Below are 21,348 nucleotides of genomic sequence, written 5' to 3' on the forward strand. Positions count from 1 at the left end.
ATGTGCTCCCTCCAACGCCTCACAGTTCCTTCCTACCAGAAAGACTCTGATAGGGCGGAGAAGAGGGTGGGTCATGGAATGGACATGTGCAACACACTGCACGGAATGATGAGTTCTAAATTAGCTGTTCCACTGAAGAAAGAGGTATTGGAGCCATTGTGCTGAAAATGTCTACTGAATGTGCAGAATGTTAGAATGTTAGAAATCATTAGAAAGGGATAGATAGTAAAACAGAAAATATCATAATGGCACATATATATGTGGTACATTCATACCTCAAATACTGTGTGCAGTTGTAGTCGCCCCATCTCAAAAATATATATATATTAAAATTGGAAAAGGTGCAGAGAAGGGCAAAGAAAATGATTAATGGGATGGAATAGCTTCCACATAAAGAAAGATTAAAAAGACTTGGATTGTTCATCTTGGAAAAGAGACTGATATAAGAAGGGGGGATATAATAAAGGTCTGTAAATCATGAATGGTGTGGAGAAAGCGTTATTGGGAAGTGTTATTTCTTCACATAACACAAGACTCAGGGGTCACCCAATGAAATTAATAGATGGCTGGTTTAAAACAGAAGGAAGTACTTCCCACACAATGCGCAGTCAACTCGTTATCATGTGATGTTGTGAATGCCAAAAGTATAGCTGGGTTAAAAAAGAATTATATGAGTTTCTGGATGATAGGTTGATCAACGATTATTAGCCAAGATGGTCAGGTATGCAACCCCATGCTCTGGGTGTCCCTAAATCTCCATCTGCCAGAAGCATCTGGCACTGGCCACTGTCAGATACAGGATACTGGGCTAGATGGATCATTGGTCTGACACAGTATGGTCATTCTTCTGTTCTTACATAGGGAAATACAGATAAACCCTTACAAAGCCAAACAATATTCATATTCAGAGAACCTATAACCTGGACCTGAGCTAGGAACAAACATTTCCAGGGCATGCATACAAAATAATGACATTCATTTCAGTGTATATGAGATCCTTTCAATGTGTAGAGCTGACATAGGGGCTCTTTTGGTACTTGCCCTCCCTGCCGCTGGCATAGCAGAAAAAAGGCATTTTCAGCATCCTGTGGCCATTGCAGCTCGGTGTAAATTAGAGTAGGGCGAGTCTGCAGGAAAATCACGATATTAAACTTTAAGCCACCTTTGCATACATGCCCCTGACCTGTGCTTATCTGTCTGCCGAGGTTTGGCCCAAGAATTTTAACTTTAACCCGAAAATTAAATTAACTAGTATAAAATAAATAAGTAGATAAAGTGTGAACACAAGCACTAGACTTATGTGATCATACTGCAGCAAAATCCAAAAACAGTCATCTCCAGTGTTACCCAATAAAATAAAAATAAGTAAACTTTATTTTTGATGATGAGTGGTTAATTTGGGAATAAATGGTTATTGTTTTTTCTTTTTAAAAAAACTATTAATTGAAATAAAAAAAATATTAAAAAGTCATAGAAGTTAGGGTTGGAAGAGACCTCAGGAGGTCATCTAGTTCAACCCCCTGCTCAAAGCAGGACCAACCCCAGCTAAATCATCCCAGACAGGGTTTTGTCAAGCCAGGCCTTAAAAACTTCTAAAGATGGAGATTCCACCACCTCCCTAGGTAACCCATTCCAGTGCTTCACCACCCTCCTTGTGAAATAGTTTTTCCTAATATCCAGCCTAGACCTCCCCCATTGCAACTTGAGACCATTGCTCCTAGTTCTGTCATCTGCCACCACTCAGAACAGCCTAGCTCCATCCTCTTTGGAAGCCCCCTTCAGGTAGCTGAAGGCTGCTATCAAATCCCTCCTCAATCTTCTCTTCTGCAGACTAAATAAGCCCAATTCCCTCAGCCTCTCCTCAGTGTACTGTTTCATTGTACAGTACATTTCCAATAACTATTTTTGAATGAATAACACATGCAGTTGTTTGTTTAGCAACACAATTTGTTTATAAAATGAAAACATTATCTTGTAACCTTAATACAATGGTAATAATGTTTTTGTTTTTTATTGTTGACATTTAGATTTCGGGAATACAAAGCCATTGAAACTTTGGTAGTACTACTAACTGATCAACCTGAAGAAGTCCTTGTGAATGTGGTTGGAGCATTAGGGGAATGTTGTCAGGAGCCGGCAAATAGAGCTATTATCCGAAAATGTGGTGGCATCCCACCCCTAGTCAATTTACTTACTGGAACCAATAAGGCACTTCTTGTGAATGTCACGAAAGCTGTGGGAGCTTGTGCAACAGAACCTGAAAATATGATGTAAGTTGCTCATCTCCATTCTAAATGGTTCCTGTAAATGAAAAATACTGGCAGTTGTGTTGGCTAAACATTAGACATTCTAACATGAATATAGATAAGGTTGTTATGTGAAATGAAAAAAAGGAGAGATTTATTTGCCATCCGTTCTGCATTTAAGTCACAGAATAGTTAATTTTTATATTGTCCCATTATACCAAATATGTGATTATTTTTAATATCAACCAGCTCAGAATATTATTCATAACACACTAATATGACCTCCTCTGCATTAAAATTCCAGTTAATTTCTCAGTTGTTTCACAGTGTAAGCACATTTATAGGTTTTGCTTTTGTCAAGTTAGTGTTGGCTTTGTTCAGTGACTGTTTTGAGCAATACCTGTATTTTTGACTTTCCACAGAATGTGTATTTTTGTTATGAGTTACTGTAGATAATGCTATATAGAAAGACAAACATTTCAGCAGAAAAATACTTTATTGGAAGAAAAAGCTTTTGTGTTCGTGAAAGATTAGGATAAATCTTAAAAAATTTTATTTTATCCAGATCTGATTTAAACTTTCAGAACTGGTTTATAAATTCCCGGTTTCATGTGCTCACAGCTGAGGACATATTTTTCCTCAACTTACCCCACATTGAGTCTCAAATTATAGAAAAGTTATAGTAACAGAAATGTGTTCAGTTAGCGCTGTGAAAAAGGTTTTTTTGAAATTCTTATAATAGGAATATTATTAGTATTTTAACTTAGAAACAAAAAATCCATGTTAATTCTCTTTATAAATTAACACACACACCCCTTTTCTCTTTTTTAGACAAGTATACACCCTCCCACCCCCCACTAGCACACACACAGAACCAAAGAAAAAGGTTGGTGTTTTATTCAGAACGTTACTGCTCTCTGACTTGTCAGATTTGTAGAGCTTGCGAAAATCAAACTTTAAATTTTGTGAGAAATGTTCCAATAAAATATCCAGGTCTGCATTTAGTATGTCTGCTGTGTTTAGAACAGGGACATTTTCCCCAAGGTTGTGGGCATAATTCCCTCCTCACACGTGAGCATGGTCAGAAAGAGATAGTTGTCTTATTCCCCTGCTGTTCTGATTTGCATAATTCACTTGATATTCATATAGCACGGCAAAGATTCCTTTTGCTGAATAGGGCTTTTGTTTTCATGCTTTGGCTGTCACCCAGTGGCAAAAGCCTAGATAGTGCACAACTGTAAACATGGCATATATGAACAGTGTTAGTCATGTAGTGTAAAAGTATGTATAAATGAAATAAACTCCACAGCATATTTCATATGAAGAATTGTAAGCATCAGCCTTATACCCTGATATATTAATCCAACCGAATGAACATCATAAATCAACTGAGAAATTCAAACACCAATAAATATAAATTGACACTTGTAAAACCTCAGACATACTCCAGTACTCAGGGCTATCACTTCAAATACCCAGTATGGATAGCTTCATTCTGAAATGTGGTCAATCTAAGCACCAAAAATAACATAAGTTATTGCTAAAATTGTGGTCAAACAAAGTCCATCTTGTGTTTGAGAAGGAGAGAGTACAGGTTGTTTGGGAGGAAATTTTAAAAAGGGTTGCCAAGATTGGGGGAAGGAATTGAATCTCAAATTAGAATCATATGAAAATTTTTCTCCATTGAAATTATTTTCAGCACTAGATAACTAAGGAAGCAAATTTGTAGTCCAGGACTAAAATGTATTTTTTATTACTAGAAAAAAGCAGGCACAGCTAACTACTTATTATGAGCTAGCGTGTGCGATTCACACATAACTCTTTGCAGACTGCAGTGCAGATCTGCTCCATCCCTCAGCAGCACTGGGAGAGATTGTGCTACAGTCTTTCCTAGGATTTAGTCCTGCAAGATGCAGAGTACTCTGGTCCTGATCCAGAAAAGCAATTAAGTACATATTTAAGTCTAAGCATGTGATTTAATTCCATTGACTTCAGTGGAACTAATCACATGCTTAAAATTCAGCATATATTTAAATGTTTTGCTGGATTTAGTGCTTAGCACCTTAAAGGAATGAGACACTAGAGTTCCCCATTATGCACGGAGGGTGCACACTCTGAATCATCCATCATTATTCCTAGTGTACCAGTTCTGCTCCACAGACAGGCCAGAGAACTGAAGCCATTGACCCTTCGCTTCCCCACACTATCCTTTTCTAGGCAGTTTGGCTAGCAAGGGAGATGAGAATAAGCAGTCACTACCATATTACTCAATGCCAAACACCAAATGTGGGACATAATGTTTGACAAAACCAAAATGTGAGACACAAAAAAATTATTCATGCAGGAAACTTAAAATGCTGTGGGGTTCATTCCTTTCATATAATTTTTTTCTAAGTGTCAACAAAAAAGTGAGAGGATATCTAATATGTGTGGAAAGTAGCTAATTTTGGGACTAAAATAAGTGACATTCCTTGCAGTGAGAGACAGTTGAGAGATATGGCCCCTGTTCACAGGGCCTGCCATTGTGATTGGCTCATTGACTTTTTTGAGGCCAGGATTTCACCCCATATCTCAAAATGCTTTACAGAGTTAATTAGTAGAATCATAGAAATGTAGGGCTGGAAGAGGCCTCAGGAGGTCGTCTAGTCCAGTGTTTCCCAAACTGTGGATCACAGAAAATTTCTTGATGGGTTGCAGATCTGGTGTAGAGAGGAGATTCTGGGGTGGGGGTTGTTGAAGAGTGAGCCCACCCTACAGTGGCAGCTCCTGCCCTGGCTCCCCACTCTGGACATTGCAACCTGGTGCACAGGATCACAGCACTTATCAGGTTTGGCCTGGTTGCTAGTCTGTTATGACAGACTAGCAGCTGGACCAAATTTTAGTTAATTGTGTTGTGATCTGGCACACAGAAGGGCACTGGGCCAAATCTGAATGGTGCTGCAACCCTGTGCGCTGGGTCATAACAACTCACAGCAGGGAGCCAGGCCCAGCCCTTAACATATTTGAAGACTATGACCAGGTTCCTCCTCAGTCTACTTTCCTCTAGATTAAACATTCTTAGTTCTTTTAACCTTTCCTCATAAGTCAGATTTTCTAAAGCTTTTATCATTTTTGTTGCTCTCCTCTGGAATGTCTCTAATTTCTCCATATATTTCTTAAAGTCTGGCATCCAAAACTGGACACAGTACTCAATCTGAGGCCTCACAAGTGCCAAGTAGAGCAGAACAATTACCTCCCATCTTTCACATACGACACTCCTGTTAATATACCCGGAATGATATTTGTCTTTTTCACAACTGCATAACATTGTAGACTCATATTCAATTTGTGTTCCGCTATACAGCCTAGTTTCTTTTCAGCAGTGCTGCTGTCTAGCCAGTTATGCCCCATCTTGTGTTTATGCATTTGATTTTTCCTCCCTAATCTAGTAATTTGCATTTGTCTTTACTGAATTTCATCATGTTGATTTCAGACCTGTTCTCCAATTTGTCAAGGTGGTTTTGAATTCTAATCCTGTCTTCCAAAGTGCTTGCAATCTCTCCCAGCTTGGTGTCATCAGCAGATTTTATAAGCATACTCTTCATTTCATTATCCAAGTAATTAATTAAAATATTGAATAGTATTGGGACCAGAACAGACCCCTGAAGGACTCCACTAGATATGGACTCCCAGTTTCACAGCAGACCATTGTAACTACTGTTTGAGTATATTTTTCAACTAGTTGTGAACCCACTTTACAGTAATTTCATCTAGACCACATTTCCCTAGTTTACTTATCAGAGTGTCTTACTGGACTATGTCAAAAGCCTTACTAAAATCAAGATGTCAGTGGACTTCAAAAAAGCAGACTTTTAACAAACTCAGAGAATTAGTAAGTAAGGTCCCCTGGGAAGAAAATCTGTGGGGAAAAGGAGTTCAGGACAGCTGGCAGTTTTCTCTCAAAGAGACAGTATTAAAGGCCCAACGGTAAACTAATCCAGTGTGGAGGAAAGAAAAATGAAAACATGGATGATTGCTTTTTTATTCCTTAGCAATTTGTCCATGTTTCCACTTTTTCTAGAATTCCTTTGTAATGAACAGGTTCTTAAAAAGCTGCTGATCCAGCCATATTGGCTTCTTACTATTATTCCTATATTTCCTCCACAGTGGGATAGTTTATCATTGGGCCTTTTCCCTATAGATTTTCTTCCCATGGGACCTTACTTACCAGTAATCTGAGTTTGTGAGTCTGAAGGTGGAAGGCAACTTGGGTGAAAGTGATCATAAAATTACAGATTTCATGACTCTAAGGAAAGCAAGGAGGGAGAGCAACACATTGAGGACATGAAGTCTATAATTTTATGGTCACTTTCACCCAAGTTGCCTTCCACCTTCAAATTCACAACCAATTCCTGCCTGTTAGTCAAAATCAAGTCTAAAAAGTCTAAAATGGCTGCCATCCCAGTTATTTCCTCCAGCTTCTGAAACAAGATGTCCCCAACACATTCCAAGAACCTATTAAAGATTTCCAACAGATGTCTGGGTAGTTAAAGTCCCCCATTACTACTACTTATGTTTTGCATATTTCTGTTGTTTGTTCTAGAAATGCCTCATTCACCTCCGCCTCTTGAGTTGGTGGTCTATAGTAGACTCCTACCATGACACTGCTCTCCTTTTTCCCCTTCTGTATTCACCCAGACACTTTCAATTGGTCTGCCTCTCACCTTCTTGTGTACCTCAGAACGAGGGCTGGGTTAAATAATTTGTTGCTCTTTGCACTATGGCAATTGGGCCCCTCTACATTCTGTACCTCTGAGGCAGAGCTTCCCTCAGGTGTAGGAGGCCCTGGGGGGAGTTGGGTCCTGCCCTAAGGGGGTAGGCGGCCCTGGAGAGGATTCTATTCTGAGGAGTGGGAGGCCCTGAGGGAAGGGTCATACCTGTCCCCAGTGGAGTGGGAGGCCCAGGTGGGCGTTAGCGAGCAAGCCTGCGCCTCACTCACCCCACAGAGGCTCCTGTCTCATGGGGCTGGGCTGGTTCCCTGCTCTGCCCCATTGGCTCTCACCTCAGCATGTAAGCATATCCCTGCCCCAGTGATGCCCTGCTCTGCTCTCTTGTTGGCCGTGGGTTGATTTTTTTGTGTCTGTGCAGACTGATTTTCTTTTTCCAGTGGTCAGTGGACCAGAGATGGAGGCCTCATGCAAGTGCACTGAGTGCACAGTGGTTAATCTGAACCTGCTTAGAACAACTGTATATATTCTTGATGTACAATGCAACACCTTCTCCCTTTTTTTCCTGCCTCTCCTTCTGAACAAACTATTCCCCTCCATGCCACTAGTGATAGGGATAGAGACAGCTAGGGAGAAAAATATGTTTTCAGATGTGGACTGAAAAGAGATGGCCAATTCATGAGGTGGAGCTGTACAGAAGAGTTTACACGAATAGTATCAAGATACTCTGAGAATGGACAGAGAAACCTAGACAGGCAAGCAGAATCAGTGAAGAGAGCCATAGTGAGATTCCATGTGGTTGCATCATGTTCTGTGCATGTTCAGTGTGTTCTTTGTTTTATTTATGCAAAATGATTAATGTTTGCTAGGGACTAATGGCATGCCTAATGTAAAGTTTCCAATGAAGTTGTTTATGAATAATATGCAAAACAAACCTTCAATTAAAAAGATTATCACCTGATATCCCCCCTTTTTTAGGTTTTTCTCACATAAAAGCTGGGAAATTCTTCCGTTGGTGAGGAAGGAGGCAGGTTGGCTTCCTCACTCACATAGAACCAGCCTGGAATTGGGCACCAAAACTCTGTGGATCTCCTGTAGGCCATTGAAAGCAAAGAAAATTCTTTGGAAGCTGTCTGCTGCTAGTGAAGTTCTGCTGCCGCAGAGTCCTCTGCCAGTTGTTGCCCCTGAAAATCCCCACTTTCCAAGGAAGAGGGGTTGTAGGCCCGGTAAATCTGATTCAGTCAGCAAAGAGAAGTCTGTTGGCCTCATAACACTGCCCCTAGCCTGTCCCAGCAAGATCAGTAGAGTCTGAATCCCACAGAACACCTGCAGAAGACTTTCCTTGGGGACAGGAATGGGAAAAGTATTTTGCAGAACTCTCCTCTGCCTTGCACAGCTCTCCAGCCTGCATTTGCAAAATTGGAGCATATTTTTTTAATGTTCTGATACCTCACAATTGTCTACAACGGTTTTGTGAAACTTGTCAAAAATCATCATTCTCTGACTAACAGCAAGCTTGGAAACAAGCATGGAAAGTCTTCGCTTCAAAGGAATATATTAACTAAAGTTATGGGTAGTTCAAAATAAAGGCTTTATATAGACATTGTTCAACCTCTGTCACTTCAGTAGTTTGGTGCTGCTATAATAATCAAGGAAGGATAATCAACTATCAACTTAATGATACTGAAATACTGAAAATAGATGTTGGCAGTATTATGTTGAAATCCATCGCAAGGTTTATGGGGAATAGTAATAGTGTTGAATTTGCCAAAACTGATGAGCAATTTCCCTCAAGCTATTAATCACCGACACTACCACTAGAACTGAAATTTCTGACATTATGACAAATAGCAAGAGACCACATATGGGAATATTGTATTCAGATCTGGACATCTCTGAATCAGAATGAGATTCACTGGAGAGATTTGAGAGAAGAATATGAAAATTAGGGCTGAAGGGATTAATTTGAGTGGAAAGATTATAAGAACTAAATATAAGAACCTTGGCCAATCAAAAACTCTGTCTAATATATATGTTTTTCGAAATTTATATAGAACTTATCATCACAGGGTGGCATCCAGCAGGAGCCAGGATTTCACCCTGCGTATTTTAAGTGCTGTACAGAGATTAAAGGCAGTCAGTTCTCTGTCCTGGTCTAGGTGTAATCATAGTCAGCTCTCCATTCTGCTCTACATGTACTCTCAGGCTGCTATTTTTTAAGCATACCATTGAATTTTTATAGTTTTTTTAATAAGGTGAGGAACATTGGACCACCCAGTCTACGGTTTTTTAATGTAGAGATGTGACAGTTCCATGGTTTGGAATCTATTAGTACACTAAAGAACTCAAGTACTAAGTATTTATATTTGTTGATTTTAGATCCCCTCCTCATTCCAGAATATAAATACAGCATAGTACATTATCCTGTTATAATAAATCAGATTTAGAAATATATACAAGTATGTACCTAAAATAAATTGATATTGCAATTATATAAAATAGATCAGAAAAATAAGACACAGAGCCCTTCCCCAAATCCTGCCCCACCCATATCTTCTCATTTTTTAAAAAAGGCAGCTAAATGTAAATCTTTTGATAAGATACTCTCATTGTGAATTTCTCCCAGCCACAAGACTTTGAAACAGTAAGCTTTGTCTACACTATGGACCACAGTTCTTCTGCCGGCATAATTAAGTCACCCCCCAATGAGCAACAGTAGCTATGTTGGTGGGAAACGCTGTCCTGCCGACATATTACTGTCCACAGAGGCGCTTTTGTTGCTGAAACTTATGTCGGTCAGGGGTGTGTTTTTTTCACCCCCTGACTGACAAAAGTTTTGCTGACAAAAGTGCTAGCATAGACAAAGTCAAGTGTTCGTCATGTCAGCAGGAAGAGCTACAGTGCCCCTATTCACTCCATCTCCTTTAATCTTTTCAGAGTGCTAATGGGACTGCAGATTACTCTGATGAAAGATGGTTGCCTGGAATCCTTTGTCATCTCATTTTGTTAATGGTTTTTAATTAGATAGGAGTGCTGTGTTGGGAGGCTTGCCACCTCATTCCCTACTACACCTTTATATAGGAATGATATCAGCAAGTAACTTCTTTTTGAGGGATCTGCTCAGTTATGCCCAGAATAACTATCTGTACCTGGCAGATGAAATGTTCCTTTTTTGATCTCTTGGCAACCTCTTCATACATCCATCTTTCATTTTCAGTCTTTTCAAGGTGATGGGGATCCACCAATGTCTTCCTCTAGAAAAAAAAACAAGGCAAGCTCCTTTCAATACTGTGTGTCTTTCAGGCGATGAGAGCTTCTGGCTACAGTTTTTGTGCCCTTTCTGGTTCAGCTGATTGATCCCCTCTTATCTCCCACAACTCCTATTTGTTTTTTCCAGTGAGTGGCTTCAGATGTGCCCTAGTAGATCACCTATTTGTACTGTTAGTTCTTGCCTTGGAAAATCTGACTTGTAGGTCTTATACCCTCCCTTCCCCCTATATCTGTCAGGAAGGCAGGGGTAAGGGGGTTAGGAGCTGCAACTCCAACTCTGCAGCATGGGCGGATTCCCTTGCACTGAGGTGATCCTCCCATGTCCAGCTGTTCTTGACTTAATATTCACCAGCAGTGCAGGGCAAAGTAGCCACATCACAGGGGAGAATCTGGGGCTTAGTGTAGATTGAACATTTTCAAATAGAAACCAGCATTGTGTTGTTTCCCTAGCTGCATTTGTTCAGCAAGCTATGGTTGAGCAATCTCGTATTGTGTGGCATCTCTGTTTTTCCTGGAACCAGATCTCATGCATTACTAAAGTCATCATGTTAGCATAAGCAATTACTACCAGCTATCTGAATCTGTACACACTGTTTGACAGGGGAACTTACCTAGTACTTTGTGTAATTAATTAAAAAAATAAATATTCAAGTTCCTAAACTGAATATTGCAAATAATGAGGATGGAGAGGAATAATTTAGAATTGTTCAAGAGGGTATAATTAGGAGGATGGGATTAAGACAGTGAAAATTTAGGCTGAATATCAGGAAAAGTTTCAATAGTGAAGTCTATTAGATTGTGGAATAATTTCCTAAGGGAAATGCTGGAATCCCCATAACATGGAATGATTAAGTGCTAGACTGCCCAAAGCACGAGAAAATATACTGCAGAGAGCAAACCTGCATCAACAAGGGGGTAGGATTAATCCAGTTCGCCCTCTTATGAAGATAGGTCTTCTGTAGATCTTTTCTGTTTGGTTTCTCTATGGTTCTTTTAGAGTGACACCTTAAATTTCTTTGCATGTGGAGTGTCTGAGTAGGCACTTTCTGCTATGCTCCACCTAATCTTGGTAATATTCTAAGGCAACTCATGCAAATTATATTGTTCTAAGTGTAGATATGGGCATGGGGAGGGAAGACATGGATCATGAAATTACATTTTTCTCCAAATTAGTCCACTCCTTCATCCTCATGTTAATGCAATTTTATCACAGGATGAAGCCCTTGGAGGCTGGGTGAGCATGCAATCTTCTTCATGGTAGTATGACAGGCACTTGTATAGCAACAGATAATTTATCTTTCTCCAAAGCATAGCTATGTGAATGAGCTTCACCAATCCAGGGTACAAAATGCGTTGTTATTCTCCATATCTGTTCTTGTGCACAACCTTATGATGTGTCCTCACCAACTGCAATGTTCTTATTTTTTATTTTGAGGAAGTTCTTTTCCAGTCATTCTTTTTCTATTAAGGATTCTACATGCGTTTATTTCTTATTCCATTTTTTAAATTTTACTACATTTTCATGAGCCCTTTTGTTTAGAAAATCTATAGATTTTAAATCTAGTTTTCAGTGCTGAGGCATTAGAGTCTTATGGACTAAAATATAAGATTATTTTAACCAGATGGATTTAGAGTCACTGATATACAATTTATCAAAGCAGTTTGCAAAAAAATATTGTGAAAGTTTTAAAAAACATATTAAATTGTGGTGTCAGAAAAGATGAGATTACACTCTACCAGAAGTAAACCCTGTAATTTTACCAGTGAGCACAAAATAGACTCAATATAACATTGTTTGTTTATGTTTGTACATGTGGTCTGAGTTGGCAGGAGATATGCTCAGACTTCTCAAAAGTGCTGGCAAATAGTATTGTTTCAAAGAAGATGATAGATATAACAAACAGATGGCTAGAGGGGCATGCATGTTTGTTTGAGCAATTCATGTTAAAGTTTACGCTGGAAATATTCAATATCAAATTATTTGAATCCAAAATCAGTTTGTATAGATTACATTTTTATTAAAATGTAGGAATAGAAAATTGATTTGTATTCCTAGAACTGTTATCCTGGCCAGCAAACAAACTTAGCCATGATGGCTTTGAAGGTCTTCAAAATAAATACAGTGAAACCTATGTGAAAGACAGTCTTTATTAAATAACTAGTGATCCTAAGCAACAACCCCAAGGTCTTACCAAGCATTTCATGATATAAAATTATCTGTACTAAGTAACCACCTCTCCAGTATGACCAAAGTCTGCCCAGAATTGGTCATAGAAACAGCAGCAACATCTCATCCTAGGAAACTGACAACTGCTCTGAAATTCAGTGCGCATAAGGCATGCATTCTATATGCATACAGTTGGTCAGCTGTTTTCAGTGTCCCTGGAAATTAGTTTTGCTTAGCCTCCTGGGAATTCCCCTTTTGTATGGGGAATCCTCAAATAGTGCAGAGCTGACAGCAGCTCTGTGCCACCCTCACTCTTGGTTCGTGGTATAGAAGTTGTGGCCAGTGGAAAAGGGCACTGATAAAATACACTCTGGTTATTCCCACTTGCCAGAACAGCTGCTTGAGGCCATGGAAAACCTACAGGCTGCTCTAAATTGTGCCATTGAACAAGCCAGACCAGTTTCCAACCAGCCCCAGAACTCTGGGCCTGAAAAGGTAGCGTACAGCTACCTTTTCCCCACATCCATGTTTCAGCTGCACTGAGTGCAGCTCAGTCACAGCTAAGCCATGGTCGACACTAGAGACCTATGTCAGTATAATTATGTGGCTCAGGAGTGTGGAAAATCCACACCCCTGAGCGACACAGTTATACCAACCAAACTTCTGGTATAGACAGGATTATGTCAATGAGAGGGTTTCACCCATCAACTTAGCACCTATGTCCATTCTTTCTTATTATGCATTTTAAGTCTGCTTTGGGCCCAGTACTGTTCCATTGTTGAAGAGAATGGCAGAACTCCCTTTAACAGGAGCAGGATCGGGTCCATTGACTCCAATGCAAATTGCAAGTGCTCAGCACTTCACAGGTTTTTGCCACCATTGTTTCTTGTTCTGGTTATTCCATCTTGAATGGACTTTGTGAGCCAGAATCTGAGTGTAGCTATACACTTGTAACATTGACTTCAATGGAAATTTTGTGTGAAGGCCAGTAAGTCATTTTCCTATGAATCTGCATACTTCAGCTAAATTAGTCAATATATAGATGATGAGGAAATATAATAAATTTAATATTTGCCTCCATTTTCCATTAGACATTTTTGAATGTATTATTCTGAAATGGTACAGAGCTTACCAATACTTGACTTAGACTTTGCAGTTATGCATGCAGCTATTTATTGTGGCAAGAAGAAAATCATGGCTAAAGGAAATAAGCAATGGGGAATATTTGAGAGAGCAGGAGAAGAGAAAAGAAAATCAGGAAAGACTAGGAAGAGGTAGAGACAAAAAAAAAACAGATGAAGAAAAAGCCATCTCACCAGAAGAGAGCTTTGTTAGCCGATATGTATTTGTTAGATGTAGTAAACACCACATTAATGGTATTATGTGCATAGTATTAATATAATATACATTATATATATGGGTGTTGGAAAGGTATGTTAACTGAATGTATTATGCTCCTCCCACAATTCTGTTCCCCCATGTCAGGTATCCCACAATGCTTTGCAAAGCTAAACTCAGCTTTGGCATTAGAAAATAGGAAACTTGTCAAAGCAATAATACATGAATACTCTATACCAAGTACTGTTAGGAAGTACCATCATGGCTTATCATCATCTGGAATGTAGTATTCAAAACAAAATATGGGAAAGTACGGGGATGTACCAAGGAGAAAGCTAGGGTTGCCAGGTGTCTGTTTTTTGACTGGAACACTTGGTTGAAAAAGGACCCTGGTGGCTCTGGTCAGCACCGCTGACCAGGCCATTAAAAGTCAGGTTGGCGGTGCAGTGGGGCTGCCAGGCTCCCTGCTTGGCTCCAAAAGGCAAAGAGGTGGCCACAGGGGCACTGCACACAGCCCCTGCCCTAAGGGCTGGCTCCTCAGCTCCCATTGGCCAGGAACCATGGCCAATGGGAGCTATGGGGATGGTGCCTATGGGTGGGGTCATCACGCAAAGCCCCCTGGCTGCCCCTCCATCTAGGAACTGAAGGGACACTCTGAACCCCTTGGCCCCAGCCCGGAGCCCCCTCCTGCACCTCAAATCCCTCATCCATGGCTCCACCCCAGAGCTCGCACTCACAACCAGAGCCATCACCTCCTCTCATACCTCAGTCCCCTGCCACAGCCCAGAGCCACCTCCCACACTCTGAACCCCTCAGCTGCACCCCCTAGCCCAGAGCCCCTCCTGCACCCCAAACCCCTCATCTCTGGCTCCACTCCAGAACCCACACCCCCAGCTGGCGCCCTCACCCTCTCCCACACCCTAACCTCTTGGAACAGCCTGATGAAAATAAGTGAGTGAGCAAGGGTGGGGGAGAGCGAGCAATGGAGGGAGGAGGGATGGAATGAGCAGGGGCGGGGCCTCGGAGGAGGGATGGGGCATGGGCAGGACCATGGGGAAGTGGGCGGGGCAAGGGTGTTTGGTTTTCTGGGATTAGAATTTGGGCACCCCAGACAAAGCTGGCACAAACTAGTGGGTTAAACCTAAACTTCAAGTGATGTATAGGGGGCTTTTAGCTTGTAAACAACCACAATATAAATAGAAGTACATTTAGGTAGGTGTCTTTAAAGCACACCTTCTGTGTAAGGTGAATATGCTGCAAGATAAGAATTGCTTCCTTGAAAGAGGGTGTGTATGTCTTTTCTTACTGTATTGCTTTATCTTTAGACAATGAATTTGGCTATATTTGGTTTATTGGTTTCTTGAACATTTTTAAGAACAAACCATGATTGAAGTCAGTCAGTTGGTTATACTGTTAATCAGTAGCCTCAACTTTAGTCACACACAAGAAATGTTGCTTCCAGAAAAGCCAGGTCAGGCATTGGGAAGTGGCAGATGCTTCAAGGAGGAAGAATAGTTTTGTGATGGTTTCAATTCCACTGAACTGTGACTCAGGAAACTTGGTCAGTTTCTCAACTCTGCCACACAGTCCCTGTGTGACCTTGGGAAATTACATAATCTCTGTGTGGCTCAGTAATGTCTGTAAAAGGGGATTATAATTTCTTTCTTCTGCCTTTTGTCTGACTCTTCTGTTTTGTTTGCAAACTCTGTGGGACAAGAACAGTCTCTTATTAAGTGTTTGTGCAGTACCTAGCACAATGGTGTCCCAGTCTCAGTAGTGGCAACAGGTGCTACTGTCATACAAGTAAATAATAATAATATGGGAGACAACCTAACTTGAGCCAAGATGCATTGTGATGATGAGTGCAGTATGAGAAATTATAGACTAGAATAGCAGATAGGAAAATGGAAAACGTAATGACAGTCAATTTGCAAGGGAAAGAAGGATTAAAGGAAAATACAAGAGAAAGCTGAACCAGCCTAGAAGTTGTGCTCTGTAGTGCAGTGCAGGAAACCTGAGTTCAGTGCATAACCTCTGTCCCTTGATTCTAGGGCTGGTAGCAGTGATGGGCTACCATATTTCCTTAGGCAATATATTTAGTCACTCAGGAGAGGAAGTACCTCCCACTGCTCAATGGTAACTTCTCTGATTGACTAAGGATAGAGATACTAATAGACTTCAAAAGCAGTGCTGTTTGTTGCTAGTAGAAATGTTGCACTTATTGGAGTCCATGTGAAACTATGTAAAACAGTGCAAAATGAGGGAAATCTTTGGGGTTCTAGCAGAGATGCAGAGGAACCTCAAGAGATGAGAGAGAGAAAAGAAAGATTACAGTAACAAGATGTTCTTCTGAGTAGAAGACACCATATCTTCTATAGTTTACCAAGTTACTGTCATAATACTAGGGGAGAAAACAAACTAGAGCTACTTTTTGGGTTAGGTGATTTCTTGGGTAATCGCTGGCTGCCATGTCTACCAAGCCAAGCTGCTAATCGTGAACGCATGCTTGTCTGCTTCTCCCACAAGCAGTCTACTGTTAGGGTCTTGTGTGCTTTTGAAAATCCCACTAGGCATCTATCTTAATCTTTAAGTGTCTAAGTACCTTTAAATATCTGTCCCTTTGTACTTTCTCCCATGCTGCCCCTTACATGCAAGGGGCAAATCATAATCTGTAAAGCCACCACCTTCTCCTCCTCCTTAAAAATTCACCTCTTCCATTATGCTTATAGGAAACAACGTCAACCCTCCCCCGAAAAAGCCCTTACCATAAGATAATAGCAAGGCCACTAGCACATTGTGATTACTGCTACTAATTGTCTACAGATTTTGCACACATTTTAATTTTTCGCAGGAAAATTAACTATTACTAAGCTGAATTTTTTTTTCATTATTCTCATTATGGTTATGTTGAAAGATCAGAATTTGTGCCTGTGCTGGTACATTTTCATTACTGTTTTGGAAGACTGCTGTACATCTTCAATTATTTTGGGCTTTCTTGTGCTCTCACGCCAGTTGTGTTAACTACATTGGCTTCACTGAATTAAACACCAGCTATACATTGGGCCCTTTATCAATTAAGTCGAACAGCAAAAAGTTTCCTGTTTATGTTTTCACAGGAAAGCATTGTTGAAGTTATTGAAAGGAGAACTATATGAGATTTTGAAAGTTGTCCTTCAGCCTTTGTTACTATGTGGACCAGTGGTTTACATATTTATACATAGTTGTGTTCTGGCTTATGATACTGTTATGGTTTGTTCTGCTACTGCCAATGCGAACTCTGATTTCTTACTTTCTCAGTTGACTTTTCTTCTGGCAGTTGGTATATTTGGCACTGAGTGTATAAATGAGACTGCCTTCAATTTAGCAGGTCTTGCATTAAAAAGGGCTTTTAAAATCAGGTTCTCCTTAGTTCTGGGGAAAAATCTAGATTTTGAGAGCAAAATTACATAACCAGGTTGCATCAATTTGTTGTAAGTAATGCCCCACATTACTTTAAACAGGGTTCATGTCATAGGTCATTTCTTCTGCATCATATAATTGTATGATTATGTACAGAACTGATTTTATACTTAGTTTTAAAAAAATCCTGGCAAACGTTTACATAGTGAACACAATTATATGTTTCTGTGTGATATTTTATTCACACTATAAGATGTGCACTATCAGTGTACTATTAAACTTTTACTTTTGAGGTTAGAAATCAACGTATGCCTGATTTTCTTTATCTTCATCTCATCTGCTTTGAGTTTAACATACCTTTCTGAACAAAGACATGTTTGTAAAGGATATTAAGTTTTGTTTTGCCTTCCTCTCCATTTAAAGTACTCTGTGGACCCTAATGTGAAGTTATGATCCCCTAGACTGATTGATATATGTGGAAAGATGACTCTGATGATAATTCATTTTTCAGCTAGTCATGAAGATACTTTGATTACTGTGTGTTTAAGTAATTATAACACAGTATTCAATGTTAGTCTTGTTAGTAGGGAACACATGGAAAACAAGTTACACGTTATTCATGCCCAACAAAAGATGCACTATGGTGTGACCATTTTAATTCCTAATGCTAGATTAGAAACATAGGACTTTAAATTATGTCATACTGTGAAGTAAATAAACATAAACTGAATAAAAAGTTAAGTACATAGTTTTTTGGCATAAATATTTGTTTTAGAAAATATTTGTTACTATATGAAAGAAACTAGTATGTTTGAATTAAGGTTTCACCTTGCATGTAGCTCATTAAAATCACACATAGCTTGTTTCTAGGTTAAATGAGTCTTAGATATAATGCAGTTTGCCTGGTTCCTTGAATAAAGCATTTTAAGTGTAAATACGGAGAAAAAGATAAACAACACCCATAAGTTTTAATTGGAAAACACATTTTTTGTCTAAACAATTTGTGCACAACCATCTAGTGACAGTGAGTAACATTTATAGAAAATCTTGATAATATTTAGTTGCCAATAAACCACTAGCACTTAAATAACACAGACTGTTTATTTAAAAAAATCACACCACTATTTCTTGGCATGACTTTTGAAACAAAATTACATAATTTCAATTTTACATTGTTTACTCTATCATTAATTATGATTTTATAATGTCTGTCTCTATAATAGGATAATTGACCGCTTAGATGGAGTTCGATTGTTGTGGTCCTTATTGAAAAATCCTTATCCAGATGTTCAAGCAAGTGCAGCATGGGCTATCTGTCCCTGCATTGAAAATGCTAAGGTGAGAATATATTTACTAAAATATAATTGTTTATAGATAAGGCTAAGATTTAGTGACTGCCCCCAACACCTGATGCTCTGAGGCCCCGGAGACTGCTGCTTGGGCCCTCCCCAGGGCCAGCCACCCTGGGACCACTGCTTGGGTGCTCCCTGAGGCCAGCCGCCCAAGCAGCAGCTGGAGTGGCTGGCCGCAAGGCATCCCCCAGGACTGCTGCTTGGGTGCTCCCCACAGCAGCCTCTGGGACTGCTGCTTGGATGCTCCCTGCGGCCAGCTGTCTTGGGCCACCCAAGCAGTGACCTGTGCAGCTGACTGTGGGGAGCTCCAGCCACTGACCCCAGGGCCAGCTGCTCTGGCAGCCCTGGGATCAGCTGCACCAGCCACTGCAGCTGCAAAAGTCACAGGGGTTGCAGAAAATCACAAGAATCCATGATCTCTGTGACAGAATCACAGCCTTATTTATAGATCATAATCACATTTTTCTCATGATTTTCAATAATTCATGTTTACAATCTTGCTAATTAGTCACCTTTTACTTGTATTCTTTTAACTGCTTTAAATAATTTAATGTATTTATTTGAATATTTAAAACACAACTACAGAAACCCATCTACTGCTCATAGCAACCTGGTTGTCCTTAATTGTACTTTCTCTGTTTGTAAAATGTCATCTTTATAATAATGTAATCAGAACGCTGCACACTGTTCCCAGTAAAGAGTCCTGAAAGGTGCTAGCTGAACAATAATGAAAATAAAAGTGTTCTATTAACAGGCTGTGAACAGCACAGCTAGTGGCTCTCCTCTACCCTACATACCTCAACCATGTTCTCAGGGGAGCATCTTTTGGCTTGAGAGCGTATTTCAGTCTCCATGCCAATGAAATCCTTAGATTCTCTGCTCAGACTGCCAACAAAAAGTGCCCGTTGTGAATGGTAGTTCTTGTGCAGGAGTCAGCTGTGCACAAAGAACTGAACTATTAATTTATTTCATATAGATTGCCAAACAGAGATAAAAAGGTGACTATTTTCCTTTACTGGTCTAGAATAGATTAGACCCCATGATCCATGGCACAGTAGATATGAAAGGTTTTGTTTCTCTTAAGCATATCCCTAAAATATCTAGTAGTCTTGCATCACAAACTCTTGTATAGGGCTGGAATGATTTCTTCCAATTTCTAACGAATGACCCCATTAACACAAGTTTTGATTTTCCTTTATACTCTGTCACTGATATAAATCATTCTGCACAACGTTTAAAGACCTGTGAGGTGCTGGAGCCCCTTGGAAGTACTGAATCAGTGATACTCAGGACTGAGGCTCACGAGCTGCAAGTGGCTCTTCACTGTGTCTCCTGCAGCTCTTTGTAGCACGATATTAAAACACTGTGTGATTTAATTATTAACCAGTCTAAGTTATTAGCCAATCTGGATGCTTTTACTAAGTTATTAACCAACTGTAGTTGATAAAATAATAATACCTGGTCAGTCATTATGTTGTGATAACTATATATACTGTATATAGTAAATGAAACAATGAATTCACACTATTTTGGCTATTTTGGGTAATGATGATCACTAATTTGGCTCCTGAACTACTGATGTCTGAGTATCACTGTACCAAATGCTCTCAACTCTCACTGAAGTCAACATTGCCTGTGAAGAACTAAGCAACTTAGAGGATCAACAATTTCTGTGTATCTACCTTTCTTTTTAATGCTTTATAAACATCCTGAAACAGTTGAAGGGACATTTCCTCATGAGTTTGATTCATAGATTCAGCATCTTACACTTTTCCACACTGATTTCTATAGACCACTTACCTCCCCCTTTCCCAAACTAACCAAGTCATTCTGAATTGTATTTCCCTTTCGTTTTTATTGACATGCTCTCCTCTAAGGTTTATATTAACAAGTGATATGTCACATGTATTTCCCTTCTTTCAAGAAAGGGATGCACCTGCCTGTATCTTGGACTGTTATTACCTATACATTTTGCCTGTATTTGACAGCTAAGACTTTTCATTATACAATTGAGTAGGTCCACCATCACCTGTGCTTAGGGACTATACTGGGTATTAGCTCACCTGGCTCTGAGAGTTGTATTGCCAGAAACCCCCACCCCACCCTTGAAATTCCTTTCAAAGGTGTTTTTACTGGAGTATAGAGAGCAATGGAACAGATATTGTAGACTTAGGCTGCATTAACTTTCTGTTGGTTTTTTCACTGGTTTTGTGAAGAATGGGAAGCTATGTACATCATCATGCCAGCCCCTCCTCCAACCTCTCTCTGTCTAACTTAAGATCTCTGATCCTGCAAAAAGATCTCTGTGTGTGGCCTGGGAAATGGGGGCACAGTGACATAGAGGCAGTTACCATCCTTTCCCCCAGGCACTGAATGGGAGAAGATCCACATAAAGGAACAATTATAGCAGCATAAATGGGACTGCTTGCATGTAATCAGAATTATTTATTTAGTTACAGATAATATTTACCTAGTCACATGATCTACCAAGAAATGCCATGCACTTGATTCTTCTCTATATATTGTGAGATAAAATGGTGTCTGTGTCTTTAAAACAAGCTTAGGTACTGTGGCTTCCCCAACCCTATCTAGTTATGAGTAAGCTATGTGTTGTGTAGCTATGGGCCTAGGATTTGGGTTTAACTTCTTTTTGCTTCATTTTGGATGAGCTGCAGTGGTTCTTGTATGCAGTGTGCAGGTTATGGAGGGTGAAGCAAAAGGGAATGCCTATTGTAACCTATATTTTGAATATATGGATTTTTATAATTGTGCCATACAGCTGAGCAGCCATTTTCCTGCAAAAACATGTAATGTTCATAGAATTTAAACATTATGTTCTATAACATTCATATTTATGTTTTGTGCTGAAC

General features: G+C 39.8%; 1 protein-coding gene across 2 annotated transcripts in view; it reads left to right on the top strand.

Moving 5' to 3' along the window:
* ODAD2 (outer dynein arm docking complex subunit 2) overlaps positions 1 to 21,348 on the top strand; it is a 167,924-nt gene that overhangs the window by 81,614 nt on the left and 64,962 nt on the right. For both annotated transcript variants that reach the window (XM_075062259.1, XM_075062260.1), the window contains exons 15-16: positions 2,028 to 2,270; positions 18,350 to 18,464. In XM_075062259.1, the coding sequence (XP_074918360.1) occupies positions 2,028 to 2,270; positions 18,350 to 18,464 (358 nt within the window). The remainder of the gene's footprint in view (positions 1 to 2,027; positions 2,271 to 18,349; positions 18,465 to 21,348) is intronic.

Source organism: Chelonoidis abingdonii, chromosome 2, assembly GCF_003597395.2.
Source record: "Chelonoidis abingdonii isolate Lonesome George chromosome 2, CheloAbing_2.0, whole genome shotgun sequence".
Taxonomy (NCBI): domain Eukaryota; kingdom Metazoa; phylum Chordata; order Testudines; family Testudinidae; genus Chelonoidis; species Chelonoidis abingdonii.